This window comes from Oryza sativa, chromosome 12 (genome assembly GCF_034140825.1).
Source record: "Oryza sativa Japonica Group chromosome 12, ASM3414082v1".
NCBI classification, from domain to species: domain Eukaryota; kingdom Viridiplantae; phylum Streptophyta; class Magnoliopsida; order Poales; family Poaceae; genus Oryza; species Oryza sativa.
Genome location: NC_089046.1, coordinates 13,494,087 through 13,515,531, shown reverse-complemented (window position 1 = coordinate 13,515,531; position 21,445 = coordinate 13,494,087). Strand labels below are relative to the sequence as shown.

Below are 21,445 nucleotides of genomic sequence, written 5' to 3'. Positions count from 1 at the left end.
TCCGGATTCACCTAGGCACGAGAGGGGACTGCCCGCTGCCTTGCGAGGAGTGGGGGTGAAACCTGAGGTGTGCTGTGCTTGGTTAGAGGGGGTTATGTGAAGGGTCCTGTCACGGCCTCTTTCCGGTATGTCGTGGTGGCATGTCGGCGCACGGAAACGTGTCGTGGGGCTGTGTCTTGTGGGTACAGTTGTACACCTCTGATCAGAGTAAAACTATTCGAATAGCCGTGCCCGCGGTTATGGGCGGTCAACCAGATTCACCGTGATTAGTCTCACCCTAGTGTAATCCTTAGAATCTGGATAGTATAGGTGGATGGTTGGGCCTGTCGCAACGTGGTATAGCGTTGGACAGTGGATGATTAATATTAATTAATTATTACAACTGTTTAAATCTTTCAACTTCTGTTTATAAATGCTCGCTTTATGCAAATGAACCACTCCAGCTCTCCTTTGGTAATTCCCTGCATCATACCCCTATTCCGGTATGACTTGCTGAGTACAGTGGGTAGTACTCAGTCTTGCTCTATTTTTCCCAACCCCAGAGTACGAGTATGTGGCAGATGGAGGTTTCTCTGAGGAGTAGGCTTCGTCCGTGCCGTCGAGGATGCCTGTGGAGTGGTGTTCCCACTGCAGTTCTAGTCAAGACTTAGCTCCTGTTGTCTTTCGTTTTCCGCTGCATTTATGTAAGACTTTTATGATGTTTGTAAGACGTGGATCTGAATGTCAACATTGTCGTTTGTGTACCCCGGCCGGTCCTGGACGGGGATTTTAATGCACATTCTGCTTGGAATTCTATTCGGGAATTTCTGGGCGTGACAAGTTGGTATCAGAGCCGACCTTGACCATAGGACAAGCCAAATGGAAAAACCTAAGAGCCCTCTGAATCCTTTTCATTGCATATGTTCTTTGCAATTGGATTTGTTCCGGGAAAATTGGGATCTGTTCTTGTGGTTCAAGGGGAAAAATCTTGGTCGCTCGTTTAAGTGAGATTTGTCAAAACAAGTCAGTCTAGGGTTTTAGTAAAACTATTGAGATTTATTCGTCAGTCAGTTGGGATTTGATGGGTGAAATGCATTAGGTCCTAGCTCAGGAACATGGGTTGCAAGGTATTTATGCTCTTACTGTTACTATTAGTATGTATCTAATTTCCCCAATATTTTACCGTTATGTAAGTCTGTCTTATTTATTCGCTCTCATGCAAAATGATCTATGCATAAAATTTCGCTCTTATTCGATTCTCTTATTTGAGTCCTTTATTGCTTTATTTAAATTTGGATTTGAGCATGCATTGATTCTACTCCTTTGTCTTCTCTAGATGGCCGGCCACCCACCCAACCACCGCGGAGAAGGCATGATTGACTTTGTGGCAGAGTTGGCACGTATGACGCTGGTGGTGGGCTACCCCAACGCGCCAGAGCACACGACTGTTCCACCGCTCAGTGGCGAGCTTCCTCACCGTGTTCGCCTGGAGGTCCACGGCTACGTGGGTACCTGCCTAGCTAATATGGTGGTTGAGGCATCCGGAGGCACAGCAGATCACGCCTGTCAGGAGGCAGCATACCTGATGATGGCCAGACTACGGGAGCGCCACAACTACATCTTCCACGACACGGCGTACCGATTTCACCCTCGTCGAGCTAGCAGTGATGATGTCAGTACTTTCCGTCCGACAGCCAGCGAGAACGACACTACCTTTGGTCACATGTGTGCTGTGATGAGGGGATTGGATAGGATGCACTCGGACTTGCACAAGGCGTCCAAGGCCTTGAATGATGGGAAGCTCATGAGGATCGTCGCTCTGAAGGACGAGATAGCGCGCCTGAAGAGGGAGAAGGCTCAGTTAAAGGGTCTTCCCGCGCCAGAAGGAGTCCGGATCCGCACTACGCCCCACAAGACGACGACTGCACCCGTGCGCATCCAGCTTGCGCCCAGGAACCCACCTCCATCAGCAACTCCCGCAGCACCTCCAGTTCTGCCCGCAGCTCCGGTAGTTCCTGCAGCTCCAGTACCAGCTCCAGCTCCCGTTCACGTGTCAGCTCCCGCGTCCGCTCTCTCCTTCGCTCCAGCATCAGCCGCCAGGGGTCCAGCCAGTGGCAACGGAGGTTGGTTGCCTGCTACTCCCAGTGGCAGCCACGATCTCAGCAGCAGTAGCTCCAGTGGCTCAGAGCCGGGCAGCGGCGAGACTTATCTGCCAGGCTCCAGGAGTCGCTCAGAGGGACCTGGTGACGAGCAGGAGGACGCCCTCGACTCCACCGACCGCAGGAGCCATTCCGAGCATTAGGCTCGTTTTCCATTAGTTTATCGACTGTCTAGCATTTGTTTGTTAGTTTGTGTGTTTAGGTTGCTTGCTTGTGGGTCAGTCGACGGTCGATATCATGTGCCTATGATATGGCTGTCTTAATAAGGATTTTTGCTTGCTTTTTAAGTGTTTTAATTCAGATCAGAACAATTGCAGTTTAAATTCCTATATAATAAAGCTTAGTTCTTGAGCCTCTTTTTTTTTTCTTCTTTTCCCCGTCTGCTTTTCCTCCAGATGGTCTACACCAGGAATGGTAGCCGCGCAACAGGCGAGGGCAGCAACGGCGAAGAGCGCACTGAGGGTGTGCATCCCAACAGCAATTCCGACAATGGTCCGCCACCACTTCCCGAGAATCCGACGCTAGCCCAAGTGATGGCACATCAGACTCAAATGATGGCAGCCATGATGCAGCAGATGCAGCAGCAGCACCAGCAGATGCACCAGCGGATGCTGCAGCATGCCGAACAGCAGCATCAGCAGTTTGGTCCCCCTCCCCCTCAGTCCAAATTGCCAGAGTTTCTACGTGTCAGGCCACCTACTTTCTCCAGCACCACCAACCCTATGGAGGCGAATGACTGGCTCCATGCCATAGAGAAGAAGCTGAATCTCCTGCAGTGCAATGATCAGGAGAAGGTTGCTTTCGCCACACACCAGCTTCAAGGTCCTGCGTCAGCTTGGTGGGACAATCACATGGCCACCCGCCCGCCAGGCACTGAAGTCACTTGGGCAGAGTTCTGTCATAGCTTCAGGAAGGCGCAGGTGCCAGATGGGGTCGTGGCACAAAAGAAGAGAGAATTCCGAGCACTGCACCAAGGCAACAGGACGGTGACGGAGTATCTCCATGAGTTCAATCACCTCGCGCGATATGCACCGGAGGATGTCCGTACTGACGCCGAGAAGCAGGAAAAATTCCTAGCAGGTCTGGATGATGAGCTAACCAACCAGTTGATATCTGGAGATTACGCCGATTTCGAAAGGCTGGTAGACAAGACAATCCGTCAGGAGGATCAACGCAACAAGATGGACAGGAAGAGGAAGGCCGCTCAGTTCAGGGCACCTCAGGGAAGTCACCAGAGGCCGCGCTTCGCTCCCGAGCAGCAGGGTGGACCTACCACCATGATCGTCCGCCAGTACCGCCCGTTCAACCCTAGCAACTTTCCCCAGGGCGCAAGTGGCAGTCAGAACCACCATGGAGGTCAGCCCAACCGCGGTGCAGCTCCGCTCCCACCAATGGCACCGGCACAGTCAGGCCCGTCCGCGCAAGCCAAGGAGGAGACTGGAGCAAAACCAGGGTCCTGCTTCAACTGTGGCGAGCTTGGCCACTTCGCTGACAAATGCCCGAAGCCTAGGCGTGCCGGGCCAAGGTTTATCCAGGCTCGTGTCAACCACGCATCTGCGAAGGAGGCACAAGCAGCACCAGAGGTTGTACTGGGTACGTTTCCTGTTAACTCAATCCCTGCAACAGTACTTTTTGATTCTGGTGCAACGCATTCGTTCATTTCAAAGAAGTTTGTCGGGATGCATGGGTTAATAAGAGAGGAACTTAGCACACCAATGCGGGTTCATACCCCAGGGAATAGCTCCACTTCGGTTCAATTCAGCCCTTCTATAACAATAGAAATTCAAAGATCACCATTTCTAGCCAACCTCATTCTTCTCGAATCCAAAGACCTAGATGTCATTCTTGGGATGGATTGGCTGACCAAGTTTAAGGGAGTCATCGATTGTTCGAATCGCACAGTCACCTTGACCAACGAGAAGGGAGAAACAGTAGTGTACAAATCACCAGACTCACCAAAGCAAGGGATCTCTTTGAATCAGATTGAGGCGGAAATCCCAGTGGACACCGTGGAGAAGAATTTGAGGAAATTGGAAGATATACCCATAGTCTGCGAGTATCCAGAAATGTTCCCCGAAGACCTTACTACCATGCCACCCAAGAGAGAGATTGAATTCCGGATTGACTTGGCACCGGGAATCGCTCCAATTTACAAGAGACCGTACAGAATGGCGGCCAACGAACTAGCAGAGGTCAAGAAGCAGGTTGATGAGCAGCTGCAGAAAGGTTACATTCGACCAAGTACTTCACCTTGGGGTGCTCCGGTCATTTTTGTGGAGAAAAAGGATAAGACGAAGGGGATGTGCGTTGATTACCGCGCACTAAACGAGGTCACAATCAAGAACAAATATCCTTTGCCGTGAATCGATGATTTGTTTGATCAACTGAAAGGAGCTAAAGTGTTTTCTAAGATAGATCTGCGATCAGGCTACCACCAGTTGAGAATTCGGGAAGAGGATATTCCAAAGACGGCCTTCACCACTCGGTACGGGCTATATGAGTGCACGGTTATGTCTTTCGGACTTACCAATGCACCCGCATTCTTCATGAATCTGATGAACAAAGTGTTCATGGAATTTCTGGACAAGTTTGTTGTGGTATTCATCGACGACATACTTATCTATTCAAAGTCCGAAGAAGAACATGAGCAACATCTCCGTCTGGTACTCGAGAAGTTGAAGGAGCACCAGCTATACGCCAAGTTCACTTCTGGTTAACAGAGGTCAAATTTCTGGGCCATGTCATTACAGCTCAGGGTGTGGCAGTTGATCCATCGAACGTAGAGTCAGTTACCAAATGGACCCCACCGAAGACCGTGTCGCAGATTTGAAGTTTTCTTGGACTTGCAGGTTATTACCGCCGATTCATCGAAAACTTCTCCAGGATCGCCCGACCCATGACTCAGCTGCTTAAGAAAGATGAGAAGTTTAAATGGACAGCTGAGTGCGATAAGAGTTTTGAGGAGCTCAAGAAGAAATTAGTATCCGCACTAGTTTTGATTCTGCCCGACCAAATGAAACACTTCCAAGTCTATTGCGATGCATGTCGTCACGGACTTGGATGTGTCCTAATGCAAGAGGGCAGAGTGGTTGCGTATGTCTCGCGGCAGTTGCGTCCACACGAAGGGAATTATCCAACTCATGACCTGGAATTGGCAGCAGTGGTTCATGCTTTGAAGATCTGGAGGCACTATCTGATTGGCAACCGCTGCGAAGTATATACGGACCATAAGAGTCTGAAATACATCTTCACCCAACCGGACCTAAATCTCCGACAACGAAGATGGTTGGAACTAATCAAAGACTATGACATCAGCATTCACTACCACCCGGGTAAAGCCAATGTGGTGGCAGACGCATTAAGCAGGAAAAGTTACTGCACTGCCCTATGCATCGAGGGCATGTGTGAGGAATTGCGGCAGGAGTTTGAGCATCTCAACGTGGGAATTGTTGAACACGGGTTCGTAGCCGCTCTGGAGGCACGGCCTACGCTCGTGGATCAAGTCAGAGCAGCTCAAGTAAATGATTCTGAAATAGCAGAGCTGAAAAAGAACATGAGAGTCGGAAAAGCCCGGGATTTCCACGAAGATGAACACGGCATAATCTGGTTGGGAGAAAGATTGTGTGTACCTGACGACAAGGAACTGAAGGATCTGATACTCACCGAGGCTCATCAGACCCAGTACTCCATTCATCCAGGCAGCACCAAAATGTATCAAGACCTCAAAGAAAAGTTTTGGTGGGTCAGCATGACGAGAGAAATAGCTGAATTCGTCGCACTCTGCGATGTTTGCCAACGAGTGAAGGCAGAGCACCAAAGACCAGCAGGTTTGCTCCAACCTCTTCAAATCCCGGAATGGAAATAGGAGGAGATTGGAATGGACTTTATAACAGGACTGCTCCGGACATCATCGGGTCAGGATTCAATCTGGGTAGTCGTGGATCGACTCACTAAGGTTGCTCACTTCATACCAGTACATACCACGTATACGGGCAAAAGGTTGGCGGAGCTCTACCTCTCGAGAATCATGTGTCTACATGGAGTACCCAAAAAGATTGTATCTGATCGAGGGAGTCAGTTCACCTCAAAATTCTGGCAGAAGCTGCAGGAAGAATTGGGGACCCGTTTAAATTTCAGCACGGCCTATCACCCGCAAACTGATGGTCAGACCGAGCGAGTCAATCAAATCTGGGAAGATATGTTGAGAGCTTGCGCTCTTGATTTTGGTGGAGCTTGGGACAAAAACTTGCCATATGCGGAATTCTCGTACAACAACAACTACCAGGCCAGTCTACAGATGGCACCGTTTGAAGCTTTATACGGCCGGAAGTGCCACACACCTCTCTTCTGGGATCAGACAGGCGAGCGTCAACTATTCGGGACAGAGGTATTAGCGGAAGCAGAAGAGAAAGTCAGAATCATCAGGGAAAGGTTGAGGATTGCCCAGTCTCGACAGAAGAGCTACGCGGATAACCCCCGAAGGGAGCTCACTTTTGAGGCAGGAGATTACGTGTATCTTCATGTCACTCCACTCGAGTTTCGTCGCCGGAATTCGCATCCCCTCGCGCTCCGGTGAGTTCAACCCCTACCGCCACCTTCGGCTATGAATGCCGGTCGCCGTGGTTCATCTCCCTCTCTCTAATCTCTCTCTCTTCCTTCCTTAGGGCACCCCGAAACCCGTCCGCCGGTTCCCGTCGTCCTCCCGTGGCTAGCCGTCGCCATTCGCCGTCGTCTTCCTCCGCGCCGGCCACCCTCGGTGAGGTTTCCTCTCCCATCCATTCCCCTCCCTCTCCTTCCTAGCCGCCGCTTAGTGCCGCCGCCTTCGCGTCGCCTTTGCGCCGTCGCCTCCGCCGCCAGATGCCGTCGCCGGCAACGCGTTTGCGCGCGCGCGCCGTCATCATCGCCGCGGCCGGTAGGCCGGCCTTGAGCCAAGCCGAGCCGGGTCGCCGCCGCCCATCCGATCGACCCCGAGGGCGATCTGGGCCGTCGGTCCGGTGGACCGGCGGTGGACCACCCGCGTGGTCCCGGTCCGCGGTGAACCGCCCTCCCCCTTGAGTCGCTGACCGGTGGGCCCCGCATGTCGGCGCCGCGCCTCCTCCCCCGTGCTGACGTCAGCCCTGGGATTTATTGCGCAATGAATGATTTAAGGTTTTTCTTTTATAGTAATAAAACACAGTGAATCTTCTAAAATTCATAACTAATTCATCCGAGCTCCGTTTAAGCCCATTCAAGTCTCAGTAAATCAAGAAAAATGTGTAGAATCCATTAAAAATGGTTTTGTTCCCTGTTGCAGTAGTCTTATAGCCTTTTTGCAATGTTTGCCTTGTATGTCGCTAGATTCTGGTTCCTCCGACGCTCCGGTGTACTTCGAAATAGTCGCCGAGGTTCCTCCAGCAGCAGAGCAAGGCAAGTCATGCTTGTCACTTGAACATGTTGATCCTATATTGCAAATGCTCTATTGTTTTCTTTCAAATACTGCATTGTTTTATAATGTTTCTATGGGGTGTTTACCTATTGTCATAGCCATGCTAGTGTTGTACCATGTCTCTTTGTCAGCTTGGGGTTATAACATGACTAGAGATTGGACTAGGGATTGCTTAGCCATGCTTAGTTCAACTAGTGCACAATGGGGAAAATCTTATTAATGTTTAGACTGTTGGTCCTAATGGCATTGTTGGATTAGTGCCACCGCTTTGGTGTTGGTTAATTAAAATAAATCACATGGTGGGCTGTGGGTGCATGGTTTTGCTGGTCGCACCCATGGCAGTTAAGGACCGGTTCGCGGGATGCCCTGGAAGAACTTATCGTACTTACCACAAGCCAGCGTGGGCAACGGCTGGGCTTGTAACGTAGCTTTCCTCTAGCCGACGCATCCAGGCAAGGGTGGGCGTGATGGAGTTTGGATGGGCCCTGCGACGGCTTCTGCGGCTTCCGGATTCACCTAGGCACGAGAGGGGACTGCCCGCTGCCTTGCGAGGAGTAGGGGTGAAACCTGAGGTGTGGTGTGCTTGGTTAGAGGGGGTTATGCGAAGGGTCCTGTCACGGCCTCTTTCCGGTATGTCGTGGTGGCATGTCGGCGCACGGAAACGTGTCGTGGGGCTGTGTCTTGTGGGTACAGTTGTACACCTCTGATTAGAGTAAAACTATTCGAATAGCCGTGCCCGCGGTTATGGGCGGTCAACCAGATTCACTGTGATTAGTCCCATCTTAATAAATCAACCCAATACACTGTAGTATAGGTGGGTTGGTTGGGCCTGTTCAACGTGGTGTAGCGTTGATCAGTGGAGATCTAATTTCCCTTAATTATTCAACAGTTTTACTGTTTTGCTCAACAAATTGTTTTACAACCGCCTTTATGCAAATAGCCACAAGTCATTCTTGAGTCCCCTTGCACGTCTGCATCGTTGGTGTGGCCTGCTGAGTACGGTGGTGGTACTCAGCCTTGCTATTATTCCCCCTTTTCAGAAGTGTAGTGCTTCTGAGCTGAAGATGATGTTGGAAGACCAAGGCTCAGACCCCAGTTGAGTTTTGCCTATGGAGTGGAGCTGAAGCCCCGCTAGGATCGCCAGATGTCTCGAGCACGCAGCTCAACAAGATACTAGAATGTCTAATACTGCAATTATCCCATCGACTGAGCTAGTGGTAATTAAGCATGGCTAAGCATATAGTTCTAGCTAGGTCACATAAGTAACATACGCTAGGTGATTTATTACCCATGGTTGACAAAGAACAGATATCAAGTAAACATGACACAAGCGAGCAAATAGGTAATACCCGGATCCCATGTAATTAGCAAAACATGCATATTTATTTGCAAACAGTAAAACATTTGTAAATTGGGATCAACATGCTCAAGGGGAATGTGTGACTTGCCTTGCTTCTTCAAACAATCTTCCGAACTCTTATCCTTGCGACCGCGATCTTCCGAAACGACGGGAACTACACGCTGGCACGCAAAACGAGGAAAAACTCTAATAAAAACCAAGGAAACAGTACATAAAAACTAAACAAACATGTAGACTCAATTTTAGATGAATTTTGCAATTTGAATGGCCCAATTCGGAGTTCGAATGAATTAGATATGAATTTTAGAAGTTTTGAGCCATTTATATGAATTTCTAGAATTAAATACGATTTATGACGCGATTAATAATTATTCTTCCAAAGGAAAAGGGGATGCTGACGTCATCATGGGGGAGAGGCGGCGCCGGCAAGCGGGCCCCACCGGTCAGCGACACAAGGGCGCCGGTCCACCGTGGACCGGGACCACCGAGGCGGTCCACCACCGGTCCACGGGAACCGACGGCCCGGATCGGCGCGGCTGGGGCACGGCACGGCTCAGGCCGCCCCAGCCGAGCGATGGCGCGTGGCAGCGCGGCCATCGGCGACGACGGCCGGCGACGGCACGGGGAGGAGAGGAGGGATGCTCACCAAGGGCGGTGACGGCGAGACTACAACGGGGAAGCCGGCGGCGGGCTCCTCGGGGAGGCAACGGTGGTCCGGCGGCGTACCACGGGCGCAAGGCGGCGGACGGTGACCGGGACGACCGGGGCACAGAGAGGGCGATTTCAGTGGTTCCCGGAGGAGAGGAAGCGGTGGCCGGGTGTCGCGTCCCAAAACGACCCTAAAATATATCCTTTAAATTATGCCTAGAATAATTAAAATCCGTGTGAAAGCCTCCAACAATTAAAATGTGCAAAGTTAAAAGTCAAATAAGGCTTGGAGGATTTTTGTATATTTCCTAAAAGCCTAAAATGCGTAAATAAATTTTAATGGAATTTTCAGAGCACAAATAATAATTATTAAGAAGTAAACAAAGTTAAAATGGTTTTATAAAAAGAAAAGCTCTAAAAAGTCCTTTTTCCCCCCTCCCCCTCTTGGGCCGGCTCGGCCCATCTCTCTTCCCCTCTCTCCTCTCCCCTCCCGCGGCCCATTCGGCCTCCTCCCCGCGCGCGTGCCGCTGACGGGCGGCCCCGCCCGCCACCCTCACTGACGGGTGGGGCCCACCCGTCATCCCCTTCCTCCCGCCGCTCCCGCCGCCTTGCCCGCGCCCTAGCGCCGCCGCCGCCGCGAATCCCGCCACCCCCGTCCTCCCCGCGTGCAATCAATAGGGGGGAAATATTCCCCAGGATCCCCTCCCCCTTTCCCCCCATTTTTCCCTCTCTCTCTCCCTCGGATTCGTTTGGAAACTCCTCCCCTAACCTCGCCGGCGCCATTAATGGCGGCCGAGTCTCCCGCGCCCGTTTCCCCCTCCTCCGGCCCCCCCCTCTCACCCCCAACCCTATCTAAACCCTCCCTGTGCCTCCCTCCACCGTTTCCGCCACTCACCGCCCTCTCTCCCCGCCGGAATCGAGCTCGCGCCGTCGCTCTCTCTCTCCGCCGTCGCCGTCGAGCTCCGGTCCGCCGCCGTCGTCGCCCCGGACCACCTCCCACCTCGGCGCCGCCTCCTTCGGCTTCGCCGCATCCTCGCCGACCTCGTCCACCTCTTCGTTTCGGTCGCCGACCGCCGGAGCACCGTCGACCCCATCCACCCGAGCCGCGCCGCCGCCTTCCTCCGCTCCGGTCGCCGTTTCCGTCGTCGCCGTCGACCCGGGGTGAGCCGTGGACCGCCGCTTCGTTTCCCCCCTTCCCTCCCCTCTCTCGGCCGCCGCTCCACCGTGCCTATGGCCGCCGCCGGCGACCATAGGGGCGCGGGCGCACCGCCTCCCGCCGCTGCGCCGGCGTGGTCGCCTTCGGGCGCACCGAGCGGCTGCCGCGTGGGGCCCGGCTGTCAGCCGCCCGCGCCCTTAGGTGCGGCTGACGCGTGGGACCCACGGCGCCGGCCGGTGTGAGCCCGGGTGCGCCCGGTCCACCGTGGACCGTGGGGCTGCCGCGTGGGCCCCACTCCCATGGACCCGGTCCGCGCGCCCCTCCCCTCGGCTGACGCAATAAATCCATTTTTAAATTAAAATTTAAATGAAGAAATTCGCAAATATTCATTTAAAGAGCATATAAACTTCAAATGGCCATAACTTGGCCATTTGAATTCGGAATTGGACCGTTCAAGTCTCTAATTTTTCCTTAAGAAGTCAAGAACCCATTTTTATGCTTTGTTTCAGCTTGTTATATGGAGTTTATTAGAGTAAAAGCCTTTTCTTTTCCGTTGTTCGTGTAGACGCTGCAGCTTCGGAAGATCCGCTTTTCGTGGAAGTTGAAGCCGACGTTTGGGAAAGCGAGCAAGGCAAGTCACATCATCCTTGAACATATTGAATCCCAGTTTATGAAATTATTTTAATTTAAGATTATTGCATTACCGCTTTATTTAAATTCCCACGTTATCATTGTTTTATTTAGCCATGCCTATTTACCTTTGTTATGACCTTATTATTATTGTTATTGTTATTAATACCTTGTTCACCCTAGATCGAAACAAAACCCCAACTAGTGGATACTCTACTCATGGTATCACTAGTATGATTTTAGGTAGATGCTACGCTGTTTAATTAGGTAACATTAGGTGGTTTTACAACTTTAGACTTTGGGATATTCTCATCACCTGGACACACTAGAATTGTTGAATTATTGTGGAATTGGATTCACACATTCCCCTCTATTCAAAATCCTGAAAATGGTTTTAGGCTGGGCTCGGGGTGCATGGTTTTGATAGTAGCACCTCGGCCATATAAGGACCGGTCTTCGGGCCTCTGTTGCAAAGCACTACCGTACTTCCACATGTCTAGTGGGTAAGGTTTAGTTTGTGGCTCAGTCTGGTTATAAACAAAAGTACACGGATGGAGATGGATGAAGTCGGGGGTCGATGGACATCTCTAGGACAAATGAAGGCTACACGAGCTGCGGCCCGGTAGTCGAGATGTCATGGCACAGGGCCGGTGTCCTGCTGCTAGGGGCTCAGTCCTGCCTACCTGTCCCGGGGGTTCCGGCCGTAGGTGGGATTGGGTCGGTACTCTTGTCTATGGCTAGGATGGGTTGGAAACTATGTCACGTCTTCCGTCTGTATACCGTGGTGGTATGTGGCACGTGGTTACACGTGAGGAAGATGTGTCTTGTGGGTAAAGATGTACACCTCTGATCAGAGTATAACCTATTCGAATAGCCGCGCCCTCGGTTATGGGCAAGCCGAGCAATGTACCCAAGTTAGTGTTTTCATTCTTAAAACCTGCTTAACAACTAAAAGGAGGAATGGTTGGCCTGGGTTGGCTTGGGACGAGCTGGGACCCAGGGTCGGGTTGCCAGGTCGGTCTAAATCATCGTAGGCCTTGGGTTAAGGCAGGTTCGTGTGGGTTCACGGCCTTGATTAATAATATTGTATAGTTCTAGAATCGTGTTTACAAAATAGATTTGAGCAACTAAGTGTCTTATAATGCTGTTTACTGCAAACCCTAACCCTTTATATTGTAACTCCCTTGTACTCCCTTGCATTTATTCTGCACTTGTGGGTGTGTCTTGTTGAGTACGGTGGTTGTACTCAGTCTTGCTCAATTTTTCCCAAACCCAGAAGAGGGGCCTCAGGAAGATGAAGGCTTTGGTGTCTAGCTCGTGCCTGCCGTCAAGCGCCTGTGGTCGTCGCCCTAGTCTTCCGTTGTTTCTCGTTTGTCTTTGTGTGTGCTGGGCCTTCGCTGCCCATGTAATAAATTAACTATTTACGCTTCCGCTTGTTGAACTCTGAACTGTATCAACTTTTGGTGTACCTTGCCTCCTGGGACAAGGAATAATGCACGCACGTATGGAACGCCCGTTGGGTTAATTCCGGTCGTGACAAGTTGGTATCAGAGCCCCCTTGACCGTAGGACGAGCCTTAGATCCCAAGCCTTAGCAATATTTTCAAAAATAAAAATCCTGTCTTAATTGTGAAAATCCTCTAGTCTCTCTCTGTCCTGCTGCTTCATTTATCGCCAAAATCTGACCTTTAAAATGTTGCTTTTCTTCTTGTTTTTGTTTGTAGATGGCCGGCAGCATCAACCGTCGTGGTCTGGACCTGACTGGTTTCGTTTTGGAGCTGCGGGGCATGTGCGTTGTCTTGGGGTATCCGCATGGAGTGGACTACTAGGGCAGGCAGCTCCCGGAGCAGGAGGGTGACGATGCAGAGCCCCACGCTGCTTGGGAGGTTACTGCGGTGATCCTCACGGGCTCACCCGAGAGGACTTCGTTGGCAGTCACCGCGGGTGGAGATTCTTTCTCCGCCGCTTGCCAGAACGCCGCTCTCCTCGCCATCGGCACTCTTCACCAGCGCTACCCGTACGAGTTGCAGCACTCACCCTACCGCTACCACCCTCGCTGCGGAGGAGCCCGCGACTACGCCACCTTCCGGGATGCTAGCTCGGAGGATGACGCTACCATCATGCATCTGGCGCGCATGGTGGAGGCGTACGACGCGGCTCGTATCGACTTCCATCAGATGGTGCGCCGTGGGATGGTCGAGAATAGCATGAAGATCCTGGAGCTGCGTCAGGAGAATCTGCAGCTGAAGAAGGACCTAGACGCAGTGGAGGCGCAGCTGCATCAGCTCAAGATCGCCCATGGAGAGGTCTGTCGCCCCAAGCGCCGCCGCGTCTGCCGCAGCCAGAAGATCACCGCCCGCAAGAGCACCTCCAGGCCTGAGCTTGTTCGTCAGTCCCTGGCGTGGACTTGCTTCGTTGAGACCCCTCGTGCCGAGCCCGCGCCCGTGGTTCCTCAGGAGGGGGAAGCCTCCGGCGTTGGTAGCACGGAGGATGCACTGTTGCTCACCTTCTGTCCTGGCCCGTCGCAGCGGTAGACGAGCAGTTAGTAGGCTTGCGCGTGTGTTCTTTCTCGTTTGTCTTCTTGTTGGAGTCGTGTGGGGCATGGTTATGCCGGTGTGTGGTATAACTGTGTCGGAGCCTGTCTTTATTTTATTTGCTGAAGCAACTTGAACTTTAATGAACCAATTTAATAGCAGTAATAAATTCAAGAATTATGGTAGTCGTGGGTGGTTAGCTTTAATTGTCAGCTCTCTCTGTTTGCTGGTTCTGTGTGGGGTTTTCAGATGGTGACGACCAGGAGAAGTGCTAACACCGGTGATGGCAACCAACCCGAAGGCAGCAACCACAACAACCATGGCAGCCCACCTCCACCTCCTCCTCCGCCTCCACCACCACCACCAGACACCAACGCCATTCTCACCCAAATCCTCGCCCAGCAGGCCAACATGATGACTGCTTTCCTCCACCACCTCCAAAATCCGCCACAACAGAATGCTCCACCACCACCCCCACAACACTCTAAACTCGCCGAGTTCCTCCGCATCCGTCCACCTACCTTCTCTAGCTCCAACAACCCCGTGGATGTGTTGGATTGGTTGCATGCCGTGGGGAAAAAGCTAGACACCGTGCAGTGCAGCGATGAGGAGAAAGTCATCTTCGCCGCCCACCAACTGCAGGGGCCCGCATCTCTATGGTGGGACCATTTCCAGGCTACGCAGCCAGAGGGACAGCCTATTACTTGGGCCCGCTTCACCGCCGCCTTCCGGAGAACCCATGTGCCCGCCGGAGTCATGGCCCTTAAGAAAAGGGAATTCCGGGAGTTGAAGCAAGGCAACCGCTCCGTGATGGAGTATTTGCATGAGTTCAACAACCTGGCCCGGTACGCCCCGGAGGATGTACGGGAAGATGAGGAAAGGCAGAAGAAGTTCTTGGCAGGAATGGACCCTGAGCTGTCCGTGCGTCTAGTCTCCGGTGACTATCCGGATTTCCAACGTCTGGTGGACAAGAGCATCCGCTTGGAAGCCAAGCACAAGGAACTGGAGTCGCACAAGCGCCGCTTGGCGAATTTCCGCAATCAACAGGGAGCTAACCAAAGGATCCGCTACACCAATCCCTATCCAGGGGGATCGTCCTCGCAGCAGCAGCAGCAACCACGCTCCGCGCCCCGACCTCAATTCGTGGTGCGCGTCCCACAGCCGCAGCAACAGCAGAGCCAGCAAGGGACCTGTGCGCCCCGTCCTCCTACGCCAGCCGCGCAGTCTGGTCAAGGCCGCAGGGACGTTCAAGGTCCGCAGCGTCTGTGCTTCAACTGCTTCGAGCCTGGGCACTTTGCGGATAAATGCCCAAAGCCGAGGCGCCAGCAAGGCCAAGCGCCTCCCCGCTCCAACAACGGTGGTAAGGATGTCATTCGGGGTCGTGTGAACCACGTGACGGCCGAGGACGTGCTGACAACTCCAGACGTCATCGTTGGTACGTTCCTCATTCATTCCATCCCTGCTACCATTTTGTTCGACTCTGGAGCTTCCCACTCGTTTATATCTGTGCCATTCGTGGGGAGAAATCAGTTGGGGGTAGAAAGGCTTAGGAACCCTCTGCTCATCACCACCCCTGGAGGGGTTATGACAGCAAAGTATTATAGCCCTACCGTCCCTATAGAAATTCAAGGAATTCCTTTTCCCTCGGATCTGATTCTCCTAGACACCAAGAACTTGGATGTGATCCTTGGGATGAATTGGTTGGCTCAATTCCAAGGATTAGTGGATTGTGCAAGACGCACTGTCACTCTGTACCGAGGGCCGGAACAACCGGTTGTTTTCTTTGCACCCCCAACCTCTGTCAGTAGTTCAGAACTTCATCAGATAGGACTGTCAGAAATCCCCATCGTCAGAGAGTTCGGAGACGTGTTTCCGGAAGAACTACTCGGTATGCCGCCCAAGCGAGAGATTGAGTTCCGGATAGATCTTGCTCCAGGAACCACTCCTCGGTACAAGCGACCCTACCGTATGGCAGCAAATGAACTGGCCGAAGTTAAGAAACAGTTGGAAGAGTTGAAAGAAAAGGGGTACATACGTCCGAGTACTTCCCCCTGGGGTGCTCCTGTGATTTTTGTGGAGAAGAAAGACAAGACGAAGAGGATGTGCGTTGACTACAGAGCTCTCAATGAAGTCACCATCAAAAACAAGTACCCTCTTCCCCGGATCGATGATCTGTTCGATCAGCTTAAAGGTGCCACGGTATTCTCCAAGATTGATCTTCATTCCGGATATCACCAGTTGCGCATCCGTGAAGAAGATATTCCGAAGACCGCATTCACCACGCGATACGGACTGTATGAATTCACGGTGATGTCATTCGGTTTAACCAATGCTCCTGCCTTCTTCATGAACTTAATGAACAAAGTGTTCATGGAATACTTGGATAAGTTTGTTGTGGTTTTCATTGATGACATTCTGGTATACTCACAATCAGAGGAAGACTATCAGCACCATCTCCGTCTGGTGTTGGGAAAGCTCACGAAAGTCCTTATTCCATCCACCCTAGCAGTACGAAGATGTACTTAGACTTGAAGGAGAAATACTGGTGGGTTAGTATGAAGCGGGAAATTGCAGAGTTCGTGGCCCTTTGTGATGTGTGCCAGCGTGTCAAGGCAGAGCACCAACGACCGGCCGGACTTCTCCAACCTCTCCAAGTACCAGAATGGAAATGGGATGAAATTGGGATGGATTTCATCACCGGACTCCCAAAAACCCAAGGTGGATATGATTCTATATGGGTAGTTGTGGACCGATTAACCAAGGTAGCTCGGTTTATTCCTATGAAGACCACCTATGGAGGGAACAAACTAGCCGAGCTCTACTTCGCTAGGATCGTGAGTCTCCATGGCGTTCCTAAGAAAATTGTATCTGATAGGGGAAGCCAATTCACCTCTCACTTTTGGAAGAAGCTCCAAGAAGAGCTGGGTACCCGATTAAATTTCAGCACCGCGTATCACCCGCAGACAGATGGACAGACCGAGCGTCTAAATCAGATCCTAGAAGATATGCTTCGCGCATGTGTCCTAGATATCGGGAAGACCTGGGATAAGAGTCTCCCCTATGCCGAGTTCTCCTACAATAACAGCTACCAAGCCAGTATACAAATGGCACCTTATGAAGCGTTGTATGGGTGCAAATGCCGGACACCGCTCTTGTGGGACCAAGTTGGGGAAAGCCAAGTGTTCGGGACTGATATACTGAGAGAAGCTGAAGCGAAGGTCAGAACCATTCGGGATAATCTAAAGGTGGCACAGTCCCGGCAGAAAAGTTATGCAAATAACCGTCGCCGTAACCTGGAATTCGCAGTGGATGATTTTGTGTACCTTCGGGTCACGCCATTGCGAGGTGTACACAGGTTTCAGACGAAAGGGAAGCTCGCACCTCGGTTCGTGAGTCCTTTCCGTATCATTGCTCGGCGTGGAGAAGTCGCTTACCAGTTGGAGCTGCCCGCCTCCTTGGGCAACATGCATGATGTGTTCCATGTGTCGCAACTCAAGAAATGTCTTCGAGTGCCATCTGAGCAGGCCGACTTAGAGCAAATTGAAGTTCGCGAAGACTTGACCTACGTGGAGAGGCCAGTGAAAATCCTGGACACCATGGAGCGCAGGACCAGGAACCGGGTAATCCGTTTTTGCAAGGTCCAATGGAGCATCCACGCCGAAGAAGAAGCTACTTGGGAGCGTGAAGACGAGCTGAAGGCAGCCCATCCCGATCTCTTCGCCAGTTCTTCCGAATCTCGGGGTCGAGATTCCGTTTAAGGGGGGTAGGTTTGTCGCGTCCCAAAACGACCCTAAAATATATCCTTTAAATTATGCCTAGAATAATTAAAATCCGTGTGAAAGCCTCCAACAATTAAAATGTGCAAAGTTAAAAGTCAAATAAGGCTTGGAGGATTTTTGTATATTTCCTAAAAGCCTAAAATGCGTAAATAAATTTCAGTGGAATTTTCAGAGCACAAATAATAATTATTAAGAAGTAAACAAAGTTAAAATGGTTTTATAAAAAGAAAAGCTCTAAAAAGTCCTTTTTTCCCCCTCCCCCTCTTGGGCCGGCTCGGCCCATCTCTCTTCCCCTCTCTCCTCTCCCCCCCCGCGGCCCATTCGGCCTCCTCCCCGCACGCGTGCCGCTGACGGGCGGGCCCGCCTGCCACCCTCGCTGACGGGTGGGGCCCACCCGTCATCCCCTTCCTCCCGCCGCTCCCGCCGCCTCGCCCGCGCCCTAGCGCCGCCGCCGCCGCGAATCCCGCCGCCCCCGTCCTCCCCACGTGCAATCAATAGGGGGGAAATATTCCCTGGGATCCCCTCCCCCTTTCCCCCCATTTTTCCCTCTCTCTCTCCCTCGGATTCGTTTGGAAACTCCTCCCCTAACCTCGCCGGCGCCATTAATGGCGGCCGGGTCTCCCGCGCCCGTTTCCCCCTCCTCCGGCCGCCCCCTCTCACCCCCAACCCTATATAAACCCTCCCCGTGCCTCCCTCCACCGTTTCCGCCACTCACCGCCCTCTCTCCCCGCCGGAATTGAGCTCGCGCCGTCGCTCTCTCTCTCCGCCGTCGCCGTCGAGCTCCGGTCCGCCGCCGTCGTCGCCCCGGACCACCTCCCACCTCGGCGCCGCCTCCTTCGGCTTTGCCGCATCCTCGCCGACCTCGTCCACCTCTCCGTTTCGGTCGCCGACCGCCGGAGCACCGTCGACCCCGTCCACCCGAGCCGCGCCGCCGCCGTTTCCGTCGTCGCCGTCGACCCGGGGTGAGCCGTGGACCGCCGCTTCGTTTCCCCCCTTCCCTCCCCTCTCTCGGCCGCCGCTTCGCCGTGCCTATGGCCGCCGCCGGCGACCATAGGGGCGCGGGCGCGCCGCCTCCTGCCGCTGCGCCGGCGTGGTCGCCTTCGGGCGCACCGAGCGGCTGCCGCGTGGGGCCCGGCTGTCAGCCGCCCGCGCCCTTAGGTGCGGCTGACGCGTGGGTCCCACGGCGCCGGCCGGTGTGAGCCCGGGTGCGCCCGGTCCACCATGGACCGTGGGGCTGCCGCGTGGGCCCCACTCCTGTGGACCCGGTCCGCGCGCCCCTCCCCTCGGCTGACGCAATAAATCCATTTTTAAATTAAAATTTAAATGAAGAAATTCGCAAATATTCATTTAAAGAGCATATAAACTTCAAATGGCCATAACTTGGCCATTTGAATTCGGAATTGGACCGTTCAAGTCTCTAATTTTTCCTTAAGAAGTCAAGAACCCATTTTTATGCTTTGTTTCATCTTGTTATATGGAGTTTATTAGAGTAAAAGCCTTTTCTTTTCCGTTGGTCGTGTAGACGCTGCAGCTTCGGAAGATCCGCTTTTCGTGGAAGTTGAAGCCGACGTTTGGGAAAGCGAGCAAGGCAAGTAACATCATTCTTGAACATATTGAATCCCAGTTTATGAAATTATTTTAATTTAAGATTATTGCATTACCGCTTTATTTAAATTCCCACGTTATCACTGTTTTATTTAGCCATGCCTATTTACCTTTGTGATGACCTTATTATTATTGTTATTGTTATTAATACCTTGTTCACCCTAGATCGAAACAAAACCCCAACTAGTGGATACTCTACTCATAGTATCACTAGTATGATTTTAGGTAGATGCTACGTTGTTTAATTAGGTAACATTAGGTGGTTTTACAACTTTAGATCATTGATGCAATGATCTTTGTGCTATTAAAACTATTTCTCGAGCTCCGAAAATTCACGGAAAATTCCGGAGAGTGCATTAGGGCACAGAATATTACAAAATATTCTTGGCCAATGATTTTTAAAGGAAATTTTTAATTCCCTCAATAATTCACTTGATCATGGCAGGACCATGATCATCACCAGTTCAGAATTTACTCCTGAAGACGCAGCAAGGATACCCAAGCGTCAGAGAGGAAGAAATACCTTCCGTGGAGCACGCCAGCTAACCCGACATCTCATAAAGTACGGTCCGCCCAGACCCGAAGATGATGAATCAGGAGAACGGTTTTCTACTGATGACGATGATGATACGACCCTTAACAGTTTCAAGGAAAGAGAGTTGAAGTTCAAAGCATGTGCTAGATGTGGGATAGTCGGACACACTGCTAGTTTATGCCTCCCCACATGCCGCTGTGGTGAATATACCCATTACTCAGATGCATGCCCTTTAAGGAAGGTCACATGTTTCTTGTGTGAAGGAATAGATCATGTGCCTAAGGAGTGAGGACAAAGTGTGTAGAAAGGATGCCTGTGGAGTGGTGTTCCCGCTGCAGTTCTAGTCAAGGCTTAGCTCCTGTTGTCTTTCTTTCTTTCCGCTGCATTTATGTAAGACTTTTGTGATGTTTGTAAGACATGGATCTGAATGTCGATATTGTCGTTTGTGTACCCCGGCCGGTTCTGGACGGGGATTTTAATGCACATTCTGCTTGGAATTCTATTCGGGAATTTCTGGGCGTGACAGTTGCCCACCCAAGCTCTTACACCAGCACCAGCGTCGCTCCGGGGGTTTGGCGGAGAGGCAGTTCAAGTTCTTGGCCAAGCACTTTTGCTGATAGCTTTCGGCTCGGGAGAAAACAGACGCGAAGAGCAAGTACTGTTCGATGTCGTCGACATCCCGTACAACTACAATGCCATCCTCGGCCGTGCGACCCTGAACCAGTTCGAAGCCATTTCCCACCACAACTATCTCAAGCTCAAGATACCCGGCCCAGCGGGAGTGATAGTGGTCAAGGGGCTTCAGCCTTCGGCCACGTCAAAAGGCGATCTGGCCATAATCAACAGGGCTGTGCACAATGTCGAAGCCGAATTGCACAGCCGGCCGAAACACGCGCCAAAACCCACCCCTCACAGCAAGATAGTAAAAGTGCAGATTGACGATGCCGACCCCGCAAAGCTCATATCGCTGGGGGACGGCATGGGCGAACAAGAAGCTGAGGGCATCCTAGCGGTGCTCAAGAAGAACATTGATATCTTCGCCTGGAGCCCCGACGAAGTGGGGGTTGTTTCAACAGACCTCATCATGCATCAACTGGCAATCAAGCCGGATGCCAAGCCAAGAAAGCAGAAGTTGTGTAAGATGTCCGCCGATCGTCAAGAGGCGGCGAAAGCCGAAGTCCAAAAACTACTCAGGGCTGGGGTCATTCAAGAGATTGACCACCCAGAGTGGCTGGCGAATCCAGTACTGGTGCGGAAGTCAAACGGCAAATGGCGCATGTGTGTAGATTTCACGGACCTGAACAAAGCATGTCCGAAAGACGATTTCCCTTTGCCGCGGATTGATCAGCTCGTGGATTCAACAGCTGGCTACGAACTCATGAGTTTCCTGGACGCATATTCCAGCTATCACCAGATCCATATGAACCCGCCCGACATCCCGAAAACAGCATTCATCACCCTGTTGGGCATTTTCTGTCACCTCAGGATGCCTTTCGGCCTGAGGAACGCCGGAGCAACCTTCGCCAGACTAGTGTACAAGGTCCTTTACAACCAGTTCGGGCGAAATGTGGAAGCTTACATTGACGACATTGTTGTAAAAAGCCGTAAGGCTTTCGATCATGCGTCCGACCTGTAG

General features: G+C 52.0%; 1 protein-coding gene across 1 annotated transcript; it reads left to right on the top strand.

Moving 5' to 3' along the window:
- Positions 1-1,381: 1,381 nt before the first annotated feature.
- Positions 1,382-21,445, top strand: LOC136354544 (uncharacterized). Its single transcript, XM_066306048.1, has 4 exons — positions 1,382-1,987; positions 2,534-2,824; positions 2,954-3,538; positions 20,336-21,445. Exons 1-4 carry the CDS (start codon positions 1,382-1,384, stop codon positions 21,443-21,445), a joined length of 2,592 nt encoding a protein of 863 aa, XP_066162145.1.